Source organism: Gossypium raimondii, chromosome 12 (genome assembly GCF_025698545.1).
Source record: "Gossypium raimondii isolate GPD5lz chromosome 12, ASM2569854v1, whole genome shotgun sequence".
Taxonomy (NCBI): domain Eukaryota; kingdom Viridiplantae; phylum Streptophyta; class Magnoliopsida; order Malvales; family Malvaceae; genus Gossypium; species Gossypium raimondii.
In genome coordinates, this window is record NC_068576.1 from 57571547 (window position 1) to 57593092 (window position 21546).

Consider the following 21546-nt stretch of genomic DNA (forward strand, 5'->3'; position numbering starts at 1 on the left):
TGGAAAAAAAAGTCCCATTTAAATTATCAAATAAAAGAGTTCGAAGAATGGGGTTGTCTCAGCTATACAATATATATAAATATAAAAAGTCAAGTGGTTACATTCTTGGGTTGGACGCAAAAATGGCTTCCAAGTCTTTGTACAACCCTTTTGATTTGGACTTTGACTTGTAATCTAGAGAGGAATCTAAAGAAGAGCTGCCACTCCTTTTTGTTCCCCACAATCCACTCCATTTGCTTTTGCTGCTTGAAGGATCTGTTGGAGCTTTGCTTCCATCTTTACTAAAGCTAGCCTTTGCCATTTCCCTTAGTTGTCTTGGCCATGCTCTCTCTGAACTGCTGCTGTTCCTATCACATGGTAAACCTGTTGTACTTGTATCCATGCATAATCCAAATACTGGGAATTTGCTCTCAAAGCTTTTCATCAGTTTCTGAGGGACGAAATATAGGAGAAACCCGACTGATGCTATTTTCAAACCTGTGAAGAACCTGTTCTCACTGGTGTCTAGTTGCTTTGTTTGTTCATACAAAGCATACCCTTCAGCACTCATTTGTGCTAAGAACCCAATCAGGAATAAAGTAAGCATGAAGATACCGATTGTAGTCGAAAATTCCTTGTCCAACAGAACGAAACAAGTAGCAAACATGGCCACCTCACACGAAAGAGAGATGATCTCAACTAACTGTACCTTTTTCTTTATGAAAGGCTTCTTCAGAACAAGGAAGAATAGCTGAAAAGAGGTAAGGCATAGCAAGATAATTATTGGAGTCTTAGATGAGGTGTTATTATTATTCAAGTAGGCACCTGCTAAAATTCCCAGTGTAGCTCTTCTTGCAGATTCTAACATGGTGTAGTATATTCTGAGTATTCCAAACAATTTCTGAATAAAAGGTGCTTCAGCATCTTCTGTTTCATCATCTGAAGCAATGATAGGACCACCTTGCCTGCTGAGATTGCTACCGGATATTTGTGAGACCATATATTTCGGAGGACCTCTTAAATCTTCGAATAGAGGGCCAAACATGGTTAGATAAACAGAGTTGGCTTCATTTTTCCAAGTCCACTGGCCTCTTTTCCCAGGACCAAGAGTCACTCGGATGAGTTCTTGATACCAGTGAAATTGCTGACCTTCTCGATGGACTTCCTTGTATTGAAGCAGCTTTCCAAATGTAATTCCGACCGACAGGAACAAGAATAATGACAGCAGTAGGAAAGCCACAACACCAAGTAACAAAATGCCAACTACAACTCCTGATGGTGTTCCTCCTTTAATCATAAAAGTTCACAAAATGAGCGACTAAGATAACCAATATGTAAATATGTCATGAATTCACTTTAGTATTGATGCAAATCAGTACTGCCTCCTACAGGATTTGGTATTAGGAAACAAGGATGTATTGAAACAAGATTCAATGTAAAGGATAGCAAATATAAAGCTATGTAGCAGTGGAGGGGAAGTTTTTAATTAAGATACCTGCAATTAGAGCAGCAGCAGCCTGGCAGATACAAGGTAGTGCAACAATTACGAGAAATATCTCGAATCTAGGAAATATGAGTGCTCCATAACTCCCTTGCTTTTCGGAATCTCTCTTCTTGTATTTGAGAATGAAAAAGAGAAAAGCATGCAACAGTATCAAACTACCACCAATTACAGCTAACCAGAACATGCTTCTATCAAAGTTCCTCCACCTACTCAGATGAGATAAACAGGATATATGATCAATATGTGATCAATCACAGATACAAGGCATGGATTGTTTAATTAAGCACATATATCCATAATCAGCAAAGTAGTATTTGAGATGTTCTTTCAGCAAGATCCATTTAGAAAGCGAAGAATTTGTTCGATACACTACAGAAAAAATGCTAACCAACTTACCCATTTGAATGCAGTCCATCCGAAATATATTCTGCTTCTGGTATAATGCTTTGGCTCTGCTCAATTAAATGCACATCTGTTACTTGAAGGTGTTCTTGTAACCTATGATATTTTATAATGAGAAAAAACAGTGATTTCTGACCTCAAAAAATGATCTGTACTCTACTGGAGTAAGTGGTGAACCATATACTGCAGCTGCTATTTTGTTCGGTTGAAAACTACGGGAGATTACCCTATCATAAGTTCGGGAAAGGAAAGAATTTGAAGTTCCGGTGGGGCTTGAACCCATCATGATTGGCTGAACATGCCCAGTTTCCCATGGGAGACTAAAATAAGGAATGCTCCACTCTATACTCCTTGCAAATTCATAATATTCCACCGGCAATGTTACTGGTAACCACCTAGACAGTGCAAAAATCTGAATGTGGCATGCACTTCTCTGTAGAAAAGAAAAACATAAGAATAAAATTGTTGGTAACATTTTTTTACATATACTTTTTAACTTGCTAATTATGAGAAAGCATCAATATTCTACTCCACAATCCATACATGAAACTTTTTGTTGGTCTAGAACTCATGAAGCTTAATAAATTAATAAATGACTGATTAAAAACATGGGGAAATGTTTGTTGGCATGAAATCTTATGTATGGTTAAGGAAAATAGAAGGAAAAGTACCCAAGTCTGTGTGGTCCTTCTAGTATGGCACATAGAGTTATGCATCATGGTTTCATGGCGAGTTATGTGGCGTGGAGATGAACAATAAAAAGCTGAGAAGTGTGAGGTATCTTACAAAGAGAATCCTTGTAGGGTCAGAAGACAAAGATGAAGATGGTCTTGAAAATGCCCCAACCGATTGAAGGCTTGCAGTTGACATGGTCAGAAGCCCAGCGGTGAAACAGGTCAGCAAAAAAATGGCAGTTACAAATATGGATATCACAGAAGAAATTACGGGTATAGTATCTGCATAAAGTTTGTGTAACAGACATTAGATTAGAGAGACAAAAAATGTTCAGCAGACACAACAACCTCACGAATGTAAAATTTTCAGACCGATTGAATTAGTAACAAGAAAAGATTAAGTGGAAAAGAATCCATACAGTGCCTGACTCGAAGAACATTAGATGCCAAATTTTTATTTCCAGCAACATCCCCAGTTACATTCTCAGGGACACTGACAGAAACAACATCATCATCTGCTTGTATTGCTGCTGCATATATGCTTCTACTAATTTCATGGAAGCTGGAACGTGTTCAAAGCAAGGAAAATAAGTTAGTCCATTGCTGATAAATAACATATTTTCAATCTTATTTTCCTTCAATAACATGCAAGCTGAGAGCACAAGTACATATTTATTGAATTTAAGTTTCTTTCTAAGCTGTTCCTTATTTTCCTACATAAACCAGTACATAAAGGTCTGTAATTTCTTGCCTCTGCAATCGACCTCCGGAGATGGATATCAATGATGAATTAAATCCAAAAACAGGCTTCATGAACTTTATCGAAATTGGTATGTTGTGTTCTCGTGTCCTCATACGACATGTTGTGCTTAATCTCACAGCAGTCCTCTGAGAATCTAAAGATTACATCAATATCCATATCAGTAGGCAGTTGTACATCTAATTAATAATATCATCCACAGTTAATGTTAATTAACTCCATGAAATATAGAAAAACTCTCCTTAATGAAGAGAAATGTGGAAACACTCAAAAGTAAAAGTTCATCCTCTATGAAATATGAAATTTCTTTATCATTTGCTTTAGAATTGTAACATGTACCGTAAAGGAAAGTAACAGGTGCAACTGGAGAAACCAGGGTCCCTTGTCTGCTTATTGTAGAGTTTGCATCGAAGCTTATTGTTATTATAGCAATATTGGATATATTAGCAACCTGAACGGAAACAATGAAATTAAAAACAAAAAGGCAAAACATGAATCTACATTAATGAAGAGTCAAAGATACAATTAGGTAAGTGAGGTAACTTTAGAACTGACTTACTAACCATGAAGCCGAATCTGCGATTCCCGTGGTTTTCTCCGGTAATAGGAAGAAGTGTACCCTTACTAATGCTCAGAGAACTTAGAATCTCTGTTGATGAATTGAGAATAGGAGCTGAGAAGTATAGGTACACCTTAAGGTTATTATAATTATTAGTTGCCTGAATTGTTCTAGTTTCACTTCTTAGTTGAAGCAATTTCTCAGGAACATGAGCCCTCAGATCAACAAATACATTTCTTTGATCTGAGAAAATATAAACAATTTAGGAATAGTTTTGAAGGAAATTTAATATGACATTTATAGACACTAAATGTGTAATAATAATAATAATAAAACAAGAGAAGAAAACTCGCCATAATGCACATAGAAACTAGAATTTTGTGATCTAGCAAAAGGGTTCCCAGCAGCATCAGTGCAAAAATTCGTATCCATTACCAATACCAGTCTTCCATACCGAGAAGCAGATGATATGCTCACAAGAAGCAAATACTTGAGGTTTGGCTCCACAACGGTGAGCGATGATGGTACAACTTGGCCAGCACCATAAACAAGCAACTGCCAGGAGATGTGTTAGATAAGAGGAAAAAAAACAACAACAAAATTAATGACCTTGTGAGCATACATTGCTGTTGATGAATTAGTAGATGGAAAACAAAGGGGGTTGTGCACTGATAAACAACGATAACAAATGTACAAAGCACGAGAAGAAAAAACAACAAAATTTAGAAATTTAAAAGGTTTAAGGCCATCTACTTACGTTGCAATCATTGACAGATGAACATCTAAAACCTCCGCCACCAGAACAAGATTCAGTGAAAGAAATATTTACAGAAACATTTAGAGCATTTGTGAAAGGTGTTGATGAGGTTATATATGCAGTGGGAGGGACTGTGTCTGCAAAAAGTAAGGTACAATTGAACTTAGTTAAGGACACTATAATTATTCAGTATTGGAATAACTGAACAATCTAAATATAAAAAAACAAACAGAGATGATTTAAAATAAAATTTGAGGCTAACACATTTCATTTCTAGTTTGCTGAACCATGCTTTGAAGAGTTTCATTGTATGAGCAAAGTTGATTATATAACAGATTTATCGTAGATAGGAGAAAAGATGATTACAAATTATAAAGAATAAAGGAAGGTTTCTTAACCAACAGTCCAATTATAGCTAGTGCAGGCAGCTCCTTGAGAGCCATTAACGCAGACCCCAAATGAGTGGTTTCCATCTTGCAAGCCTGAGTACAATATCTTTCTACCTCCACAATCTGAAGCAGAGCCGTCATCCAACTGCATGCATGCCATAATATGAAAGGAATTAGCTTTAGAAAAAGGGATTTCAGGGCCCCTTTACCGCTAATCCAAAAAAAAAAAAAGGCAATTGCTTTTAACTCATGCTACTTTGTAGCAGGCTACTCCTTGGATAAATAGAATACAATTACAAACTGCAAAAAAATCAAGAAGTGGAGTTAAGCAAAAGTAGAAATCATAAGAAGGCAACCTTGCAAGTGATGCTACAATCAGAGCAAGTGACATTGGCAGCTCCAAGAACTTGAAATACAAATTTGGCTGAGTTGAGGTGTGAAAATGGATGAGGAGCCTTAAAGAACTTTAAAGTGAACTGAGAATCATCACAGTTCCCTTTGAAACTCAAAACAGAAAATACCAAAGAAAGCAAAATCAGACATGACATGTTGAAGAAACCCATTGCAGAGGGGAACTCCAGAGTCTCCAGACTGAAGTCTCAAACACGTACAGTAGAGGTTAGATTTCATTAGAAAAAAAGAGGCATTGTGGTGGGGTCTGACTACAACGTTAAAACAAAGAAATGAATGCACTAATCATAGATAATAAGGGTGGGAAAAATGTGGTGGAGATACAAGGAAAAGAGAAGAAAGAGATTTTAGAAAGTGAGTGATTGTAGTGGTTAATAAATTTCCCAGATTAAGCACAGTGCACATGAACCTGACACTCTAGGTCAGGTCGTGTTTCGTGAGATAAGAGATTCCCCCTCAAAGATTTGTTCTAAAGTAGCGCACACACATCTACAGTAATTATTCACTGCTGTTTCCTTACTGTTACAAGTCTTGATGTCAGGAGGGGCCTAGTGAATGATATTATAATTTTGTTGATGTATTTCTGGGTATGTAATAGACATTAAACTGTCATGAATATCCATGGTGAATTCAGTAATGTATTTGCCATACAGCCTAATAATGGGGAGCTGACGTCAAAAAAAGGCTTTAACAGTGTGAATTAGTGTATAAAATTTTCAAGAAATTATATAGTAATAATCACTTGTAGAATTGAATTCAATGCTATATTGTTTTCCAGTTTGCATCCTTGAATTTATTTGTCAGTGTTGATAAGAATTTTGTACTCCACTTTGCCTCTTACATAGGGAACTTTGACTCAGTAGAAGCAATTTATTATTTTTCCTTCAATGGAAGTTGATCATTTGCCAATTCTTTTTCATAAAATTTACATTAATAATTAAAAATATATATCAGGATACATGCAGCATATAATAACATTTGGATTCATAAAAGTTGAGCTAAGCGCAAAACGAGATTATTGTTTTGAAAATAGGCATATATCGCAGAAATCAAGATTTTAAAATAGGCGATTGCTTTTCGAAACTGATTCAGGGTACCATCACTTTCAGCAATGAATTTAAGAGAGGAAAAAAGGGGGGTTTAACGAACAACGAAGTGTAGGCGTCGTCTGGTCTGCTCTGGTGAGTCAGGCCCCACAATAGAGTAGGAAAAAAGGCAAGAAAACAAAAGTGAAATTGAGGGTATCCATCATGCAAAATTGACAAATACAGCAGCAGTTTCAAATAAGATGAAGGGTTATTGAAGCTCAACCTCAAATACATTATCTCTTTTGGATTTGGCCTTTCCATTCTTCTCCCATCACTCTGTCACAAGTAGAACAGAGAGAATATGTATCACACATGCCAAAAAGATGAGAATAACTTTTACAATGAAGAAATGGGACTCGTATCAGATGGAAACAAAACAGGGCAAACCAGCAAGCTATATTCAACAAGTGAAGTGTTAATAATAATAAAAACACCATAGGTTAAGTGAAACATTATTAATATCTTGAGAATGGGATAAAATACAATAACTGGCAGACAATATGATAGCTATCCAAGAGGACCAACACTTGAACAACTGGCAAACATACATGGCTTAGCCAACTATCCAATCAAATCATGTGCAAGAAGAGGCCTTAAGCCCTGATGCTCTCTAGTATAGGGTGTATTGAAGTTTTCAACAGAAACCCAAAAGTACTTCAAGCTCAACCTACTACCACTAGGACAAAATCTCAGATCCTTTCAGCCCATATCTCTTGCGTATATCCCTTTTTTTTTTTGGGGGGGGGGGATATTTCAAAAAATACTGAATGGAGTTATTGAATAATTCAGTATTTGATGGAGAAAAGTAGCAGCAGTACCTGACAATAGCTCAACTATATCAGCTGCAGCACAGGAATTGCTCATACCCAAAAGAAGAAAAAGGAACAAAGGGACAGTTTCAGGCCCACCAGCAGCAGCTGCCACTTGCCCCTACTCTCACAAGTGAATGCTTGCTGCTACCCTCTCAAATTGCAAACATCAACTAATTCCCTGATTTAAGTACAGAAAGTTAACTCTGCTACATACCTCACAACATCTTTAAGTGCTCTTTTTCTCGGAAAATTTATACTTATCACACTTGATTTCCTTAGTGAAATAAGTGATTGATAGGAGAGCATAGCATAGCTCTGGTTTTTAATGATTGATGTATGAGTCCCACTGGACACAAAAGTTCCATGTATAATTGTCATATATACTTTCCTGCCATCCTTAATTGGAAATAACAAAGATTGCATATGTATATACAGGCAATACATAACCAAAATAATAGGTTTGGTGTCAACTCAGATGTGGTCAAATGTAGCAAACCTCACTTTTTAGCATCCATAATTGCAACTTGGACCTTAGAATTCTGGAATACTATATATCTCAACAACAGAATTTGAGCTTTTCAAATTCTCTTAATTTGATCCATTTTGAAAAGGGACAAATATAGAAGAATATTGTCTATCACAAATATTATTAATTTCAGTTGGAATGAAGCCAGACTAGAGCACCAATTAAAATACACGTTGAAACGTTTTGATAAACATAAAAGTTGAGGATGAATAATATACAGTGCGAATCCCACCTTATACATTCATGGAAAACGGTCCATATAAATTGTCCATAATTGCGATTTGCATGTTCCCCGATGGTTTCCAATGTCGTTTCCTTTGATTTATAAACCAGTTGTTTATCTGTTTCTGGTCCAGTCCTGTTGCTTCAGCTAGACCAACCTTGTCTGCTTCCTGTGTGATTGAATTTCTAACAATGATTTTTTTTTATTTTTCTAATTGGATTTATTAAACACTAATCCATGAAATGAAATGAAGTCTCAAGGATTTACCGTTGGATATGGCCATTTATAGTGAAGATCCCACCAGTGAAGCAATATTTGCCTTGCATCTCTAGGTAGTTTGCCTTTCTTTTTGTGTTTTGAAAATTCATGCTTAAGTGTACTAATATAACCACTATATTTCTCCAAGAGTTTGTCTTTGAGTTGAGGGTCTCCATTTTTGTGATAACCATGGGGTACCATCTCACCTCCACTTAAGTCTTCTTCCGATGACCCTGTAGATGATCAAATCAGCACAAAGCTTACCCCCACAAGAGGCACCACTATATAACATGTTCTCATTTAAACAAAACATTCTAAGATACCAACAACAACAAAAAAAAATAAACAGTCGTGCAGCTTAAATTCCACTAGGAAACAAAACTAAACACATTCAAGCATTGTTATAAACCTTCCCCTAACTCGAACAAAATGTGAGCTAAGTTATCAAAAAAGGCTAAATGGCAAAAACCCAAAAAAGTGCAATCTCACAGCTCCCACACTAGGAGGCCCAAGTCCATCAAAAGCAAACCAAATAAATAAATAAATAGAAAGGTCCATTATTACTTTGTAGGTAAAAGACAAACCCAAATGAGGCTGAAGACAGAAACCACATGGAGGGGGGCAAGAATCCATGCCATGTCCTACTTTTTCATTGTCTAGATAAGAAAAACTGCAGAGGAGAGGGAAGATAAAAAGATGCAGGCTAAGTTAGGTCGTATCCAAGTCAGAGCTAAGAGTGGAATTATTTTTACACAGCATCTGGGACAGTTAGGGTACAATAAAAAAGAAAAGAAAAGAGCAGGAGAGAGCGGTGCACCGTGCAGTGCAGTGTTGTAGTAACTAGTAACCCGCAAAGCACGCACTGCTTTTGGAGTTTTGGTATTTCAAACTTCAAAGCTTCTGTCAAACACTCTCTCAGTCATGAGTTTTCAGTTGAGACAGAAAGTTCAACCCTATGTTTAAGTTAAGTAGTGCTTTTATTAAGCAGCCAGCCAGCTTGACAATTCCCACATCATAGGGAAATGGGTAAACTTTTCTTCTTACCCCAGGAGATGCATGGCATGGGGCTACTATGTCGACGTTTTCCTCTGAGACCTAAGGAATTGGCTACTGCAATTTGCAGCGGTAACAGCGGGGGGATCATCTTTCCACCTTTCCCCTCTTTTCAATTATTTACTTTGTTCTCCTCTAAAGCTTTAGTGGGTACCAGTAGTAGTTACAATATCTCCCATCTTTCAGCTAAAAAGTTCAGTTTATAAAATGGGCATGCCATAAAAGAAAAAGAAAGGTTTAATATGCTGATGCAGGAGACCAATGATCTAAAAGAAAAACATTTCATACATGACTGTTCTCAGAAAAGAAAACAAATTGGTTGAGTGGATGAGTCAGAGATTCTTACGACCTCCAAACAATGACACGAGACATGACCTTATTTTCATTTCGTGCCTGACAACTGAAATATATGAAGGCATGAAAAATTATCATACATATATAAAATAAAGCTGTAGATAGCCCTGGTACTATTGTATACCACTCTTAACTCATTTATAGTAATACTATTGCCTATTGGTACAAAAACTCATGCTATGCCATGTGAAGCAAAAGAAACTACTCAGCTTTGGACAACAATCGTAAGAGTAGTTTATGACGTCCCTCAAAACTTATTTAAATAAAACAAGGGAACAAACCATTGCTTTCTTTTATTATTATATCCTCCTAAACTTATGCAAAAAAACCATTGCTTTCACTAAAAAATCTCATGTACACCTGTTGCATAACAGACACAAATTTCCCTGCAACCCACGAAATCAATCAACCTATTTTATCTATGAAAATAAACAGTATAGTTGGTGTTACTGAGAAACACAAACGAGCTTAAATGGCATTTCTAGAACAAATATATATATATACAGTCAGAGATGAAAAAAAGGAAGTCGTCTTTCCTAACTTGCTGAAAAGGTTGCATAACATACAGCAAATTGGGTTATAAAAGAAACTACCGGAGGAGTGACAGTAGTCAAAACCCCTATTAATCTCCTATACATTTATGGTTGTGTAAGTGTGATAAGGAACCCTAACTCAAAAAATAGACAAGAATGCATAAAAGAACCTTAAGGAAAAAGGTTCAATTAATATTAAGAGAATTATGGATTAAAAGCATAATGCATGTTGAGATATGTCAATAATCATAAATGACCATAATTGAGCGTATGCATAATGCATGTTGAGATTTGTACAAAACAATATAATACATCTACCAAGTTGCAAAATAGGAAATCCTTACACTTCATAATTTTGTAAATTATGTTGTTTCGGAAATATATATATGACTAATACTTAATCCCTTTACCAAAAACATATTGAATGTTACTTGAATTAAGGGTTATGTTACTTGAATTTAAATGTGAATATCAAATATTATTTAAATTTAAATGTGAATATCAAATATGAGTATACGATTAATATAATATGATTAATTATTTTTTCGATTCATCGGAAAATCACATCGCATACCCCATATGTGAAAATGTGTCTCAAACATGGATATACTCCAAGAAAAACAAAAGTCGAAGCGTATTAAAAGGGTAACATGTGCACAGCTACAGCGTGGTATCTATCCACTAGAAAAGCAAGTAGTGAAGGGATCCTAATGTCGCAAAAGAAAACCCAAAGAACCACTTAATCATGCAATTAGCAGAGAAGGTACATAAAGCCTGCCAATGAGCTTCAAGAGATTTAACCGATCATATGCTTCAACCAGAATGTGTTGTTTCAAGAATTGAACTTTATTAGGTTCACGCATGCCTGTTCCTATAACATATATTTATTGCTAGTTCTCCCCATCATATCCTCGTACTCAAACCAAATCCATAAACTCCGAGCTGCACAACTAAAAGTAGCATGCAATAAAGTACCTTTCTCTTTAACTGATGCTAAAAATAGCTTCAGACAATACAATATGGGTGCCATTGTCGCCTTGACCACACAAAAAGTATTAGTAAACAAACACTTTGGAGACAAAGTCTATCTGTACCAAGTGCAAAAGACTATCAACAGACTGTTTTTTAAATAACAAAAATAGCCTTAAAAGTAGTAAATCAGCATCAACTAGTTCAATTAAAAGGAAATGAAGATTGGATCAATTCCCCCACAAAATCAAAAACAATATTTTGGAAACCTAACACTTGGTACTTGATCTGTTGATATCTTGTGTTTATCACAAGATTCTATTAGTCATCTATGATCTATCTGTATAGAATAGATGATGAGGATGCTTATAGAGAAAGGGCGGTTTCTTTTACGTCTGGTTTCATTTTATACCCCACAAAGCTGCCTGAATCTATTCGTTTTAAGTACAAGGAAACATTTACTAGTTCCAGACCAATCTTTACAGTACTAGTGCAGCTCATGCACTGCACCATCAAACAAAACTGAGACATCATAATAGGACACTGCCATTACAATTATAAAGCAAAATGAAGTAAGTGATAGAACCATATGCATGTGCCTACACAGCAAAAACAAATAATTGCTGAACTATCCCATAAAATAAAAAGGGGGACGGGGGTATTATTAGTGGTTTTATTTTAGGATGCTCCACCAATATTGGAACTAAATAAGAAGGGGAAAATGTTTGTAATGGATATTAATGTGTGATAATCATTTAAGAGTTGCATTCTCGGACAATATTTCATAATTACTTGAGGGTTGCATGTTTGTCCTTGTAAAAAAGATGCATTCCATGAGCCAAGGAATGCCTCAGCTTATGCACTCTATATTTTGTTAGCAAGAAAAACTTCAAAGTAGAAATTTTCACCTTTTGAATGCAGTATAAAGCAAAATGCGGTTAGGAGTAACCATAAAATATAAAGAAGAAAACCCGTTTCCCTTCTCATACTTACTGATTATATTAAAAAATGAACAACCATTACCATACATATAGGACGATTAATCTTGTCTCTGTATTTGCTAGTAAGAGACTAATACAATCACAACACCCTAACTAATAATATAAACCCTTCATGTACACGAAAGTGGTTAACATCCTAATTGAACTTGTTATGATCATCTAGGAAAATTAGCAACTATCTTAATTAAACACATACGGTATGTCCCATAATCTAAGGTAGCCTTCACGGTCAGAATTGGAGAGACTTTGATATTATTTTTTAACAATTAGGAGTGGATCGAGAATGCAGTTACTTAGATTGAATCCAAATTTTTACTACTAAGTCAAGAGTTTATTGACTAAACTACACTATTATTAAACATCATAGATATATACAAGTAATTAGTTCTGCAAGGTTAAATAATAGAAACAATATTGAACTTAGATATCAAATTAAAAATAAATTTAAGACATTTCTTATTTATTTTAAGCACTATTAGAAGCAAATCTGAGAAAAATATGTTTCTAATTATCACTGGTAATGAACAGGCATATTTTGAAAATTAGAAACATTTATTTACTTGAACAAAATTAAAAGAAAAAAAAAGTAGCCTTAGCTAAAGAAAACAGCTCAATATTCCTTGAGTTCATTCAAGGCAGGCTGCTAAAATGCACTAGGTTTTTCTACTAACTTGCGCCTATATGACATCATGTAACTGGGAGGTCTCCTTACACATGGTAGAATAACAGGCACAACTTAGCAAGATGGATGCTTAAAATAAATAAAGAAAAAGAAAAGAAGGAAGAGCACAAAAACCAACAAACTGGTATAGAAAAATCGAAAACTGAAACATACTGCAAAAGTGAATAAAATAAGAAAGAAACTGATCGTCATTATATATAATAATTAAGTTAATGCTACTTGAGAAAATAGTATAGTAGTTAATAATTACCATTGCAGAGATGAGAAAGCTGCATTTGAATATTGTCAAGAAACGTGGTGGCTTCATCAAATGGCTTTGACAGATCTGATTTGAACTTCACCAACATTTCGCAGTAAGTTTCCTTCAAAAAATTTCAAGTCACGGATTCAAACAAAGGCCTGGAAATAGATGGATGGTTTTTGAGAGTAAAGGAAGGAAAGGGAAGACCATGAAGTGATCAAGCTGGGGATCCGCATCCACGCTGCACGGAACTAAGTCTAAGCCTCTTTCATCGGCTCCGCCCGTTTCATCTAACATTGTCGCTATCCCCGGCGGTGTTCCCAACTACATCATGTGAAAATTAGTATAAGAAAAATTAATCTCTTGCTTGCAAACTGAACTATTGTACAAGATGATTCAAGCTATAAAATGAAACTATAATCAACAAGTTCAAAAAAGAATAAGAGGAATAGAAATCCTAAAGACGGCGGGAAAGTTGATGCATGTTTAGAGCTAAGAAGTACTGGTATTATTATATAATAAGAGAAAAAAATTTAGCAAGAAGAAGAGCACATGCAAGTGTTAAAGCTCATATAATATAATTATTAAGAGTAAACTTATTAAACTGAAACCAAACCTGAATTCATAAGCTTAGCAGAATCTAAACTGCCAAAAGTAACTATAATTTTGTTGCAAACGAGGTAGATATATTAGGAGTTATAATTAGTTAGCCTTGTAAAATTCACGGTAGATATACGAACGAGGGGTTTTCTTCCTCAGCATCCAAACAAATAGTATTATGTTGAATTAATTATCTACCTTGTGGCAATCTATATGAGCTTGAAGTAGTTTAGGGTAAAGAGGGTGAGAGGCAATTTTAGCCCTAATATCAGTACTTGAAACCCGGTCATCTTCAAAACCAGCTCTTGGAATCTCAGCAATCACTGAATCAGCATCGGATATCCCAGGTGACGACCCAGATAACCCAAACACGTGCTCCTCAAAGGCAGGTGGCTGAGTCGAGTAGTTTACAACAGGAAGATAACTGAGTACGTTCTCCGGTTGGGTTGTCTCCATGGGGTAAACAACCGATGAATGATAACCGTAGTGTTCTTCCATGGTTTTGTTGGATTAATTGCTTTTGTGAGGAAGACGATCGATGATGAAGAAACAAAAGGAAGAAATAGTAGAGATGTGGAAGTGGAAGTATAAGGAACCGTTCGTTTTATGTAAGTGAAAGAGATGAAGAATCTGAGATAGTGCTACAGTGGCAAGCTTTTTTTTATTAAGGAAAAGGGAATAACATGAAACCAGCCAAAGGCAATATTAGACAAGAAAAGATGGGATAATTAAAGCAATATATAATTAATAAAGAGAGGGACATAATTATTCGAATTTCCTTCAGCATTTTATAAATTATTGATTTAAGAATTAATCATTATAATAGCCTAAAGAATTAACTAATATTTTTAATATCTTATAATAAAAGGATTGTAATTGAAAATGGTTAACGTAAAAATCAAACACAATGAAATAAAAGTCCGAGGAGTTAGAATGATGTTACAGAGCATGTAATTAAATATGTTGTAATACGAAACTCTCTAATTATTTGAATATCTGTCGATTTCAATAAAAGATATGTTGTTATTTTAGTTCAGTTTAATATGAAATGTTGATATATTTGTTTTTTTAAATCAAACACAATGAAAATAGTATAATATAAAATGGGAATGCTGCAACGTCCAATCACAGTTCAGTTAGTGCAACATTAAACTAATTAACACCGAGGATCAAAATGTTGAATCCCACTTCACTGTCCGTTCCGTAAAAATATCATAAACTCAATTTTGCTAATTTTTATATATTAAATTAGAGAGTAAATTGTTTTTTAAAATACATCTATTTTTATTGTTAAAATTTTATCTTTATATGTTAACACGTGGCACGTTATGTGTAATTATTTAATTATTTTGTCAACTATGTCCGCTTTTAATAAGAAGAATGAATGAAATTTTAACTAAAATGATTAATTTGTTCTTTCATTTAACTGAATTGATTCATACATTTTTATTAAAAATTACAATCAAACTCTTAATATAAATATTTCATTAGAGTTGTGTGACTCAAATTCTAAGAGATTACTTGGAAGTTAAGTTAAACAAAATATATCATCTTTCTAGAAGATTTAGTATTTATGAGTATAATATATCTAGCATTTATTAGCATAATATATTTGATTTTGATTAGAATTAGGTTTTTTCAACGTATAAATAGATGTAGTTGAAACTTCTCTTGCAATCATTTGAATTCGGCATAGTGGATTTTCTTCTCATCTGCGTGTGGTTTTTTTCCTGAAAGGGTTTTCACATAAAATTCTGTGTGTTCTTTATTTTTATTTCTCTTTTCTTTGCAATATATTGTCATTACCGACGTTCTATTTTTACAAATTGGTACCAGAGCTTCCAGGTTGTTCATCTCGATCACGGTAATGGCGTCTTTGAAGTATGAAATTTCGTTTTGAATCGCAACACCAGATTTGCGTTGTGGCAGGTTAAGATGCAACCAGTTCTTGCGCAGATGGATCTGGAGGATGCCCTGCTAGGGATAGATAAAATGCATTCGACATTAACGGATGAAGAGAATAAGCGTAAGGATCGAAAGGCGTTAACACAATTACATCTGCATTTGTCTAACGGAATTTTGCAGGATGTGATGAAGGAGAAGACTGTCGCTGCATTATGGAAGAGGCTGGAACAAATATGTATGTCGAAAACTCTAACCAGCAAGTTGCATATAAAGCAGCGTCTTTATGCTCATCGTTTGGAGGAAGGTGCGTCTGTGCACGAACACTTAACACTGTTTAAAAAAATTCTCTCAAACTGGAGGCCGTTGAGGTTCAGTATGATAAGGAAGATCTAGGGTTGATTCTACTTTGTTCGTTGCCCTCGTCTTATTCAACCTTTAGAGACACGATTTTATATAGTCGCGAGTCTTTCACAATTGATGAGGTTTATGATTCTTTGACCTTGTATGATAAGATGAAGCATGTTTGGGTTAAACTTGACTCTAAGGGAGAGGGTCTCATTGCTCGTGGGAGACAAGATCGAAATGCTGATGATGATCATGGAAGGACACAGAACGAAATCCTCGTGGTAAAACTAAGGGTACGTTTGGTTCAATGTAATGGAATAGAGCTGAAATGGAATAGAGCTGTAATCAATAATTAAATTATTTGGTTGAATGGAAAATAGAGCGGTAATAGCATTCTTTTGTTTGGTTGAATAGAATAGATGTTGCAATAGTATAAGAAAAAAAGCTTAAATGACCAAAAAGTACCCTTAACAGAATTTTTTTAGGTAGATAATTATTGTTATTGTTATTAAATTTTAATAAAATTATTGTTAAATATATTTTATTAAAATAATAATAAATAATTTAATCATATTTTAACATAATTATTATTAAATATAATTTAATAAAATAATATACAATTTAATAATATTCTTAATAGAATAAGGTTGTAATAGGACTGTAATGGAATGAAATAAAATCCAAATATTACATATTTACATAGTTTGGTTGAATAGAAATCACAAATGACAACTTTACCCTTAAAATAAAGAATTTGTTATTTATATTATTAATATATAATAAAAGTATTTATATAAAATATATTTTAAATTAAATTAAATAATTTCTAATAAAATTATATTAACCACCGTTCATCATATCTGGATGAGTAGGCCAGAATTACTGTTCATTTTTCCAGAAAACCACCGTTTCTTGAAGCTTTCCAGAAATGAGAAAACCACTGTTTCTTAAGCTTTCTTTAAGCTTTCCAGAAATCCGCCATTTCTTGAAGCTTTTTTTTTTTAAGTTTTTTCTTGAATTATTTTTCATCATTTATATTATTGATAAAGTTTTCTTTTAAGTTTTCGTTTCTACTTATCTAATTCTACAATTCCAAAATTTTCAGATCTACCTTTCTTGAAGTTTTTCATGCTTTGTGTATTTTGGATGGAAGTTCTGAATTTGTCTTTTTCGAAAATTCTCTAGAAATTAGAACTTCCCTCAACAATGCATGCAAGTTTGAATTGGAAAGGAGGTATTTTTGACAGAAAAAAGAGAAAGTTATTATGGGTGACATCAAAATGTTTTGACCTAGGATTTTTTTAAAGATTCATCAAAATGCCCCTTGAAATCTTTCTTTCATATTTTCTAATTTATTTTTTGTGAAATTTCTAAAAGAAATCATAGATCTACAAGAACAGATTGTAGGTTCCTTATCCATTTTGGTCATCCTCCTTCCTAATTTTGGATATTTAAATCTCTATATAATAGCTTAACCCAAAATTGAGATAGAAATGCTCTTTTTTTTTAAGTTGTTGATGCAAATTTTGAGATTTTTCTTTCTTTTTTTCCAGTAAAAAAAATCTAACCATATTATTCCTGGAACCATTGGAGATCATCAGTATTATTGTTAAATTCAATTTGACACAAAATTGATGAAGAAGAAGAACAGTAAAAAAATGATAGACATAATTAGAAATAAAAAAATTGTTATTACTTGTGTCGCTAAATTGTCTATTCCTACCCTTAACCACCGAATATGGATTCATTAAATTTGCTGAATAAATAAGGAATGACATTCCATGGAATGGCTCATTCAGTTAACCAAACTAGTGTTTTACTGTTCATTAAAGAATAAGGAGGGAATGGAATAGTCATTCCCTCCAACCAAACGTGTTGTAAGGGTAGATCGAAGTCTTCAAATAGAGGTAAAACCTGTAACTTCTGCAAGAAGAAAGGGCACATTAAATCTGAGTGCTATAAGCTACAGAACAAGATCAAAAGAGAGGCTGCAAATCAAAAGGAAAAACAACCAGAAAATTTCGGTAAAGCTAATGTTGTAGAAGACTACAGCGATGGTGAACTTTTAGTCGCTTCTGTCAACAATTCTAAAGTGAACGAGGAGTAAATCATTGATTCGAGCTGCACCTTTTACATGAGTCCCAATCGGGATTGGTTTACAACTTACGAAACAGTGTCTGAAGGTGTTGTTTTGATGGGAAATAATGCTTCGTGTAAAATTGCAAGTGTTGGAACAATTAAAGTTAAGATGTTTGACGGAGTTGTCAGAACACTTAGTGACGTGCGACATGTTCCAGAATTGAAGAGAAATTTAATTTCTTTGAGTACTCTTGATTCAAAAGGGTATAGATACACAGCTGAAAGTGGGGTTTTGAAGATTTCCAAAGGTTTGCTCGTTGTGATAAAAAGATAGAAAAAGACTACCAAGTTATATGTTTTACAGGGTTCTACTGTTACTGGTGATGCAACTATCGTTTCCTCTTCTTTGTCAGATGATGATATTACTAAACTTTGGCATATGTACGTAGGGCATATGAGTGAGAATGACATGACAGAATTGAGCAAAAGAGGACTTCTTGATGGGCAAGGAATTTGCAAACTAAAGTTCTGTGAGCACTGTATTTTTGGGAAGCAAAAGAGAGTTCGATTCACTAGAAAAATCCATAACACGAAGGAAACATTGAAGTATATTCATTCTGATCTGTGGGGGCCATCTAGAGTGCCTTCGAAAGGTGGAGCTAATTTTATGCTAACTTTTATTGATGATTTTTCTAAAAAAGTTTGGGCGTTCTTCCTGAAGCAGAAAAGCGATATGTTTTCCGCATTTAAGTCTTGGAAAAATATGATTGAAAAACAGATGGGAAAATAAATAAAATACCTCCGCATAGACAATGGCTTAGAGTTCTATTCTGATGAGTTTAATAAATGGTGCAAGTCAGAAGAGATCATGAGGCACTTGATAGTTCGTTATACTCCACAGCAAAATGACATTGTAGAACAAATGAACAGAACGATCATGGAGAAAGTTTGATGTATGTTGTCAAATGCCAACTTAGCAAAGTCGTTTTGGGCCGAAGCAACCTCTACTGCATGTTTTTTTATCAACCGATCTCCATCCGTTGCCATTGAGAAAAAGACTCCACAAGAGGTATGATCTGGTAATCCTGCTGACTATTCTAATTTAAAGATATTTGGGTGTCCTGTGTATGCTCATATTGATAATGGAAAATTTGAACCGAGATCCATTAAATATGTTTTTTCTTGGTTATAAAGATGGTGTCAAAGGGTATAAGTTATGCTGTCCTGAAAATAGAAAAGTTGTGATTAATAGAGATTTTTTTATGAAACTGTTATACTACCTAACTTATCTCTTAAAGACTCTTCCAATAAAGAAAATCAAAAGCAGGTGGAGCATCAGATTAATCTAGAATCTACAACAGAGTCGACTCCTTAAGCCAATACAAAAATTTAGAATAGAGTTGCTTCTTTACCATAATACTCTATCGCCAAAAATAGAACAATAAGAGAAATTAAACTTCTAGAAGTATGCCGAGGCTGATCTAGTTGCTTATGCTTTAAATGTGGCTGAAGATATAGATGCAAACCAAGAGCCATCTAATTATTCTGAGGCGATTAGTTGTGAAGACTCAGAAAAGTGGATGTCCACTATGCAAGAGGAGATGGAATCCACAAAAACAGAACCTGGGATCTTGTGAAACTTCCTAAAGGTAAAAAGACTGTTCGTTGTAAATGAGTGTTTAAAAAGAAAGAAGAGACTTTAGGAGTTGAAGAACCTAGATATAAAGCAAGGCTTGTTGCAAAAGGTTACAGTCAAATTCCAGGAGTGGACTTCACAGATGTGTTCTCCCTAGTTGTGAAGTATAATTCAATTCGAGCTTTGCTTGGTATTGTGGCCATGTATGATTTGGAGCTTGAGCAGTTAGATGTAAAAACTTTATTTTTGCATGGAGAACTTGAGGAAAATATTTACATGTAACAACCAGAGGGTTTTACAGTCTCAGAAAAAGAGGACTATGTTTGTTTGCTAAAAAGTCCCTTTACGGTTTGAAACAGTCACCAAGACTGTAACAGCCTAATTTTCAGTGGTGTCAGAAATAGTGATTCGAGATCACTAAATCTGACAAGTGAGTCTTAAAATTTAATAAATTAATAATTATGGGTCAAGTGTGAATTTAGAAGAATTTTTGAATTAGTGAATTTTGTGTTTTAAAAAGAATTTAATAGGTAAATTGGGTCTAAAACGATGTATCGAGACCTCGAGTTCATAAGCCGAACCATAAATATTTTTATGAATATTTATGGTGTGTCATTGAGTTAGTATAAAAGTTTCAGTTAGAAAATTTTAACGTTTGATAGTCAATTAATTAAAAGGACTAAATTGGAAATAGTGCAAAATTTGTTAAATTGTGGTCAAATAGCTTAAGTGACTAATAAGGAGGATTTAAAAGGTAATTAGGCCCAAATTATATGGCTGGACGGTTGGGCAAGAAAAATCAGCAGAAAGTAAGGAGAAATAAGGGCAAAATTGGAAATTTCACAAATTAAATGTATAAAATAAAGATAAAAGTGAAAAATCTAGAGATCTCTTCATATTTTATCAGCAAAAACGCCATAGGAGGTCTGAAGAAAGCTGGGGTTTCATATTTTTACACTATGTAAGCTCAATTCTTGCTTTTTCTTTGTAATTTTTCATGTTTTGTGACTTTTACAACTAGGTCCAACTATTGAATTCATTAGTTTTGATTCTATGAATGATTTTGAAAGTTACCATGAGTGAGTTCTGGAATTTTATGATGAATTATCATATAATTAAAGCTTTAATTTTATTATATGATGATTTTATTAAGTAATTTTGGTAGAAATTGATTTTAGGGACTTAATTGTGAGAAAGTTTGGAATTAGGGTTTGGTGTTGCGGTTTTGAATATGAAAGGATATTTAGTAGTCTAAAATAGTTGGACAAGGTGTTAATTGAGAAAAACTAGATCAATTGAGGGGTTAATTGAGTAAGGATCAAATTGTAAAAACTGTAAAATTTGGGGTAAAAGTGTAATTTCGAAAATTTAAGGGCAGAAACTGCGAAATGAATTAGAATAGAATTAAATGCTGATGAATGAATAAATTTGCATTTTAGATCGAGAACCTGAAACAAGTCGAGGAAAAGAAAAAGTAGCTGATTAGTCCCTGAACTTTTACGAATTCAGCAAATTGACCCAGGTAAGTTCATATGGCTGAATTTTTATGATTAATTGTTAATGTGAAAATGATATAATGTATCAATTTGTATATTGTTGTTGAATTATTAGTATGGTAAAAATGAGAATAAAATGAGATTGTTAGTTCAAATTAAGGGATCCGCAGGATTGGGCACATACGTTCGACAATCAGTGATGAATTGACGGATAAGTCCATTGTGGCTCCATGGAAAAATGTGAAAAGTAGGTATGGTGTTTCAGTGAAGAAAACCATACTGAGTTGTGAAAAGTAGGTATGGTGTTTCA

The 21546-nt window shown here is 34.2% G+C and overlaps 2 protein-coding genes across 6 annotated transcripts; both read right to left on the reverse strand.

Annotated features, from left to right (window-relative positions):
* LOC105765738 (uncharacterized) lies at nt 1-5868 on the reverse strand. Of its 3 annotated transcripts, none has more exons than XM_052625330.1 (13): nt 5381-5868; nt 5034-5169; nt 4636-4772; nt 4232-4433; nt 3883-3992; nt 3659-3770; nt 3311-3455; nt 2979-3121; nt 2672-2841; nt 2022-2318; nt 1880-1935; nt 1475-1689; nt 1-1266 (listed from the first exon to the last, which is right to left on the reverse strand). In XM_052625330.1, the coding sequence occupies exons 1-13, from the start codon at nt 5585-5587 to the stop codon at nt 98-100; spliced, it is 3099 nt and encodes a 1032-aa protein (XP_052481290.1). In that variant the 5' UTR covers nt 5588-5868; the 3' UTR covers nt 1-97. The 3 variants fall into 3 exon arrangements, with proteins under 3 accessions (XP_052481290.1, XP_012440434.1, XP_012440435.1); XM_012584980.2 differs by having other exon boundaries at nt 3883-4121; XM_012584981.2 differs by lacking the exon at nt 5381-5868 and having other exon boundaries at nt 3883-4121; nt 5002-5169.
* Nucleotides 5869-7903: 2035 nt separating this feature from the next.
* On the reverse strand, nt 7904-14452 carry LOC105765742 (homeobox protein knotted-1-like 6). 3 transcript variants are annotated; one of them, XM_052625031.1, is made up of 5 exons: nt 13974-14452; nt 13383-13499; nt 13185-13269; nt 8352-8575; nt 7904-8253 (listed from the first exon to the last, which is right to left on the reverse strand). In XM_052625031.1, exons 1-5 carry the CDS (start codon nt 14271-14273, stop codon nt 8095-8097), a joined length of 885 nt encoding a protein of 294 aa, XP_052480991.1. In that variant the 5' UTR covers nt 14274-14452; the 3' UTR covers nt 7904-8094. The 3 variants fall into 3 exon arrangements, with proteins under 3 accessions (XP_052480991.1, XP_012440440.1, XP_012440439.1); XM_012584986.2 differs by having other exon boundaries at nt 7904-8269; nt 13185-13296; nt 13974-14451; XM_012584985.2 differs by having other exon boundaries at nt 13185-13296; nt 13974-14449.
* Between the last annotated feature and the right edge of the window lie 7094 nt (nt 14453-21546).

What these genes read in the sequence shown, in the direction of transcription:
- LOC105765738 (XM_012584980.2), bottom strand. Translation starts at nt 5,587, where the DNA reads ATGGGTTTCTTCAACATGTCATGTCTGATTTTGCTTTCTTTGGTATTT. An exon ending in TAGTTTCTATGTGCATTATG is followed by an intron (nt 4,122 to 4,231) that starts GCGAGTTTTCTT and finishes ATATTTTCTCAG; the next exon opens with ATCAAAGAAATGTATTTGTT. An exon ending in TCCGGAGGTCGATTGCAGAG is followed by an intron (nt 3,122 to 3,310) that starts GCAAGAAATTAC and finishes AACACGTTCCAG; the next exon opens with CTTCCATGAAATTAGTAGAA.
- LOC105765742 (XM_012584985.2), bottom strand. Translation starts at nt 14,273, where the DNA reads ATGGAAGAACACTACGGTTATCATTCATCGGTTGTTTACCCCATGGAG. An exon ending in CTCATATAGATTGCCACAAG is followed by an intron (nt 13,500 to 13,973) that starts GTAGATAATTAA and finishes CACATGATGTAG; the next exon opens with TTGGGAACACCGCCGGGGAT. An exon ending in ATAAATGGCCATATCCAACG is followed by an intron (nt 8,254 to 8,351) that starts GTAAATCCTTGA and finishes TCAATCACACAG; the next exon opens with GAAGCAGACAAGGTTGGTCT.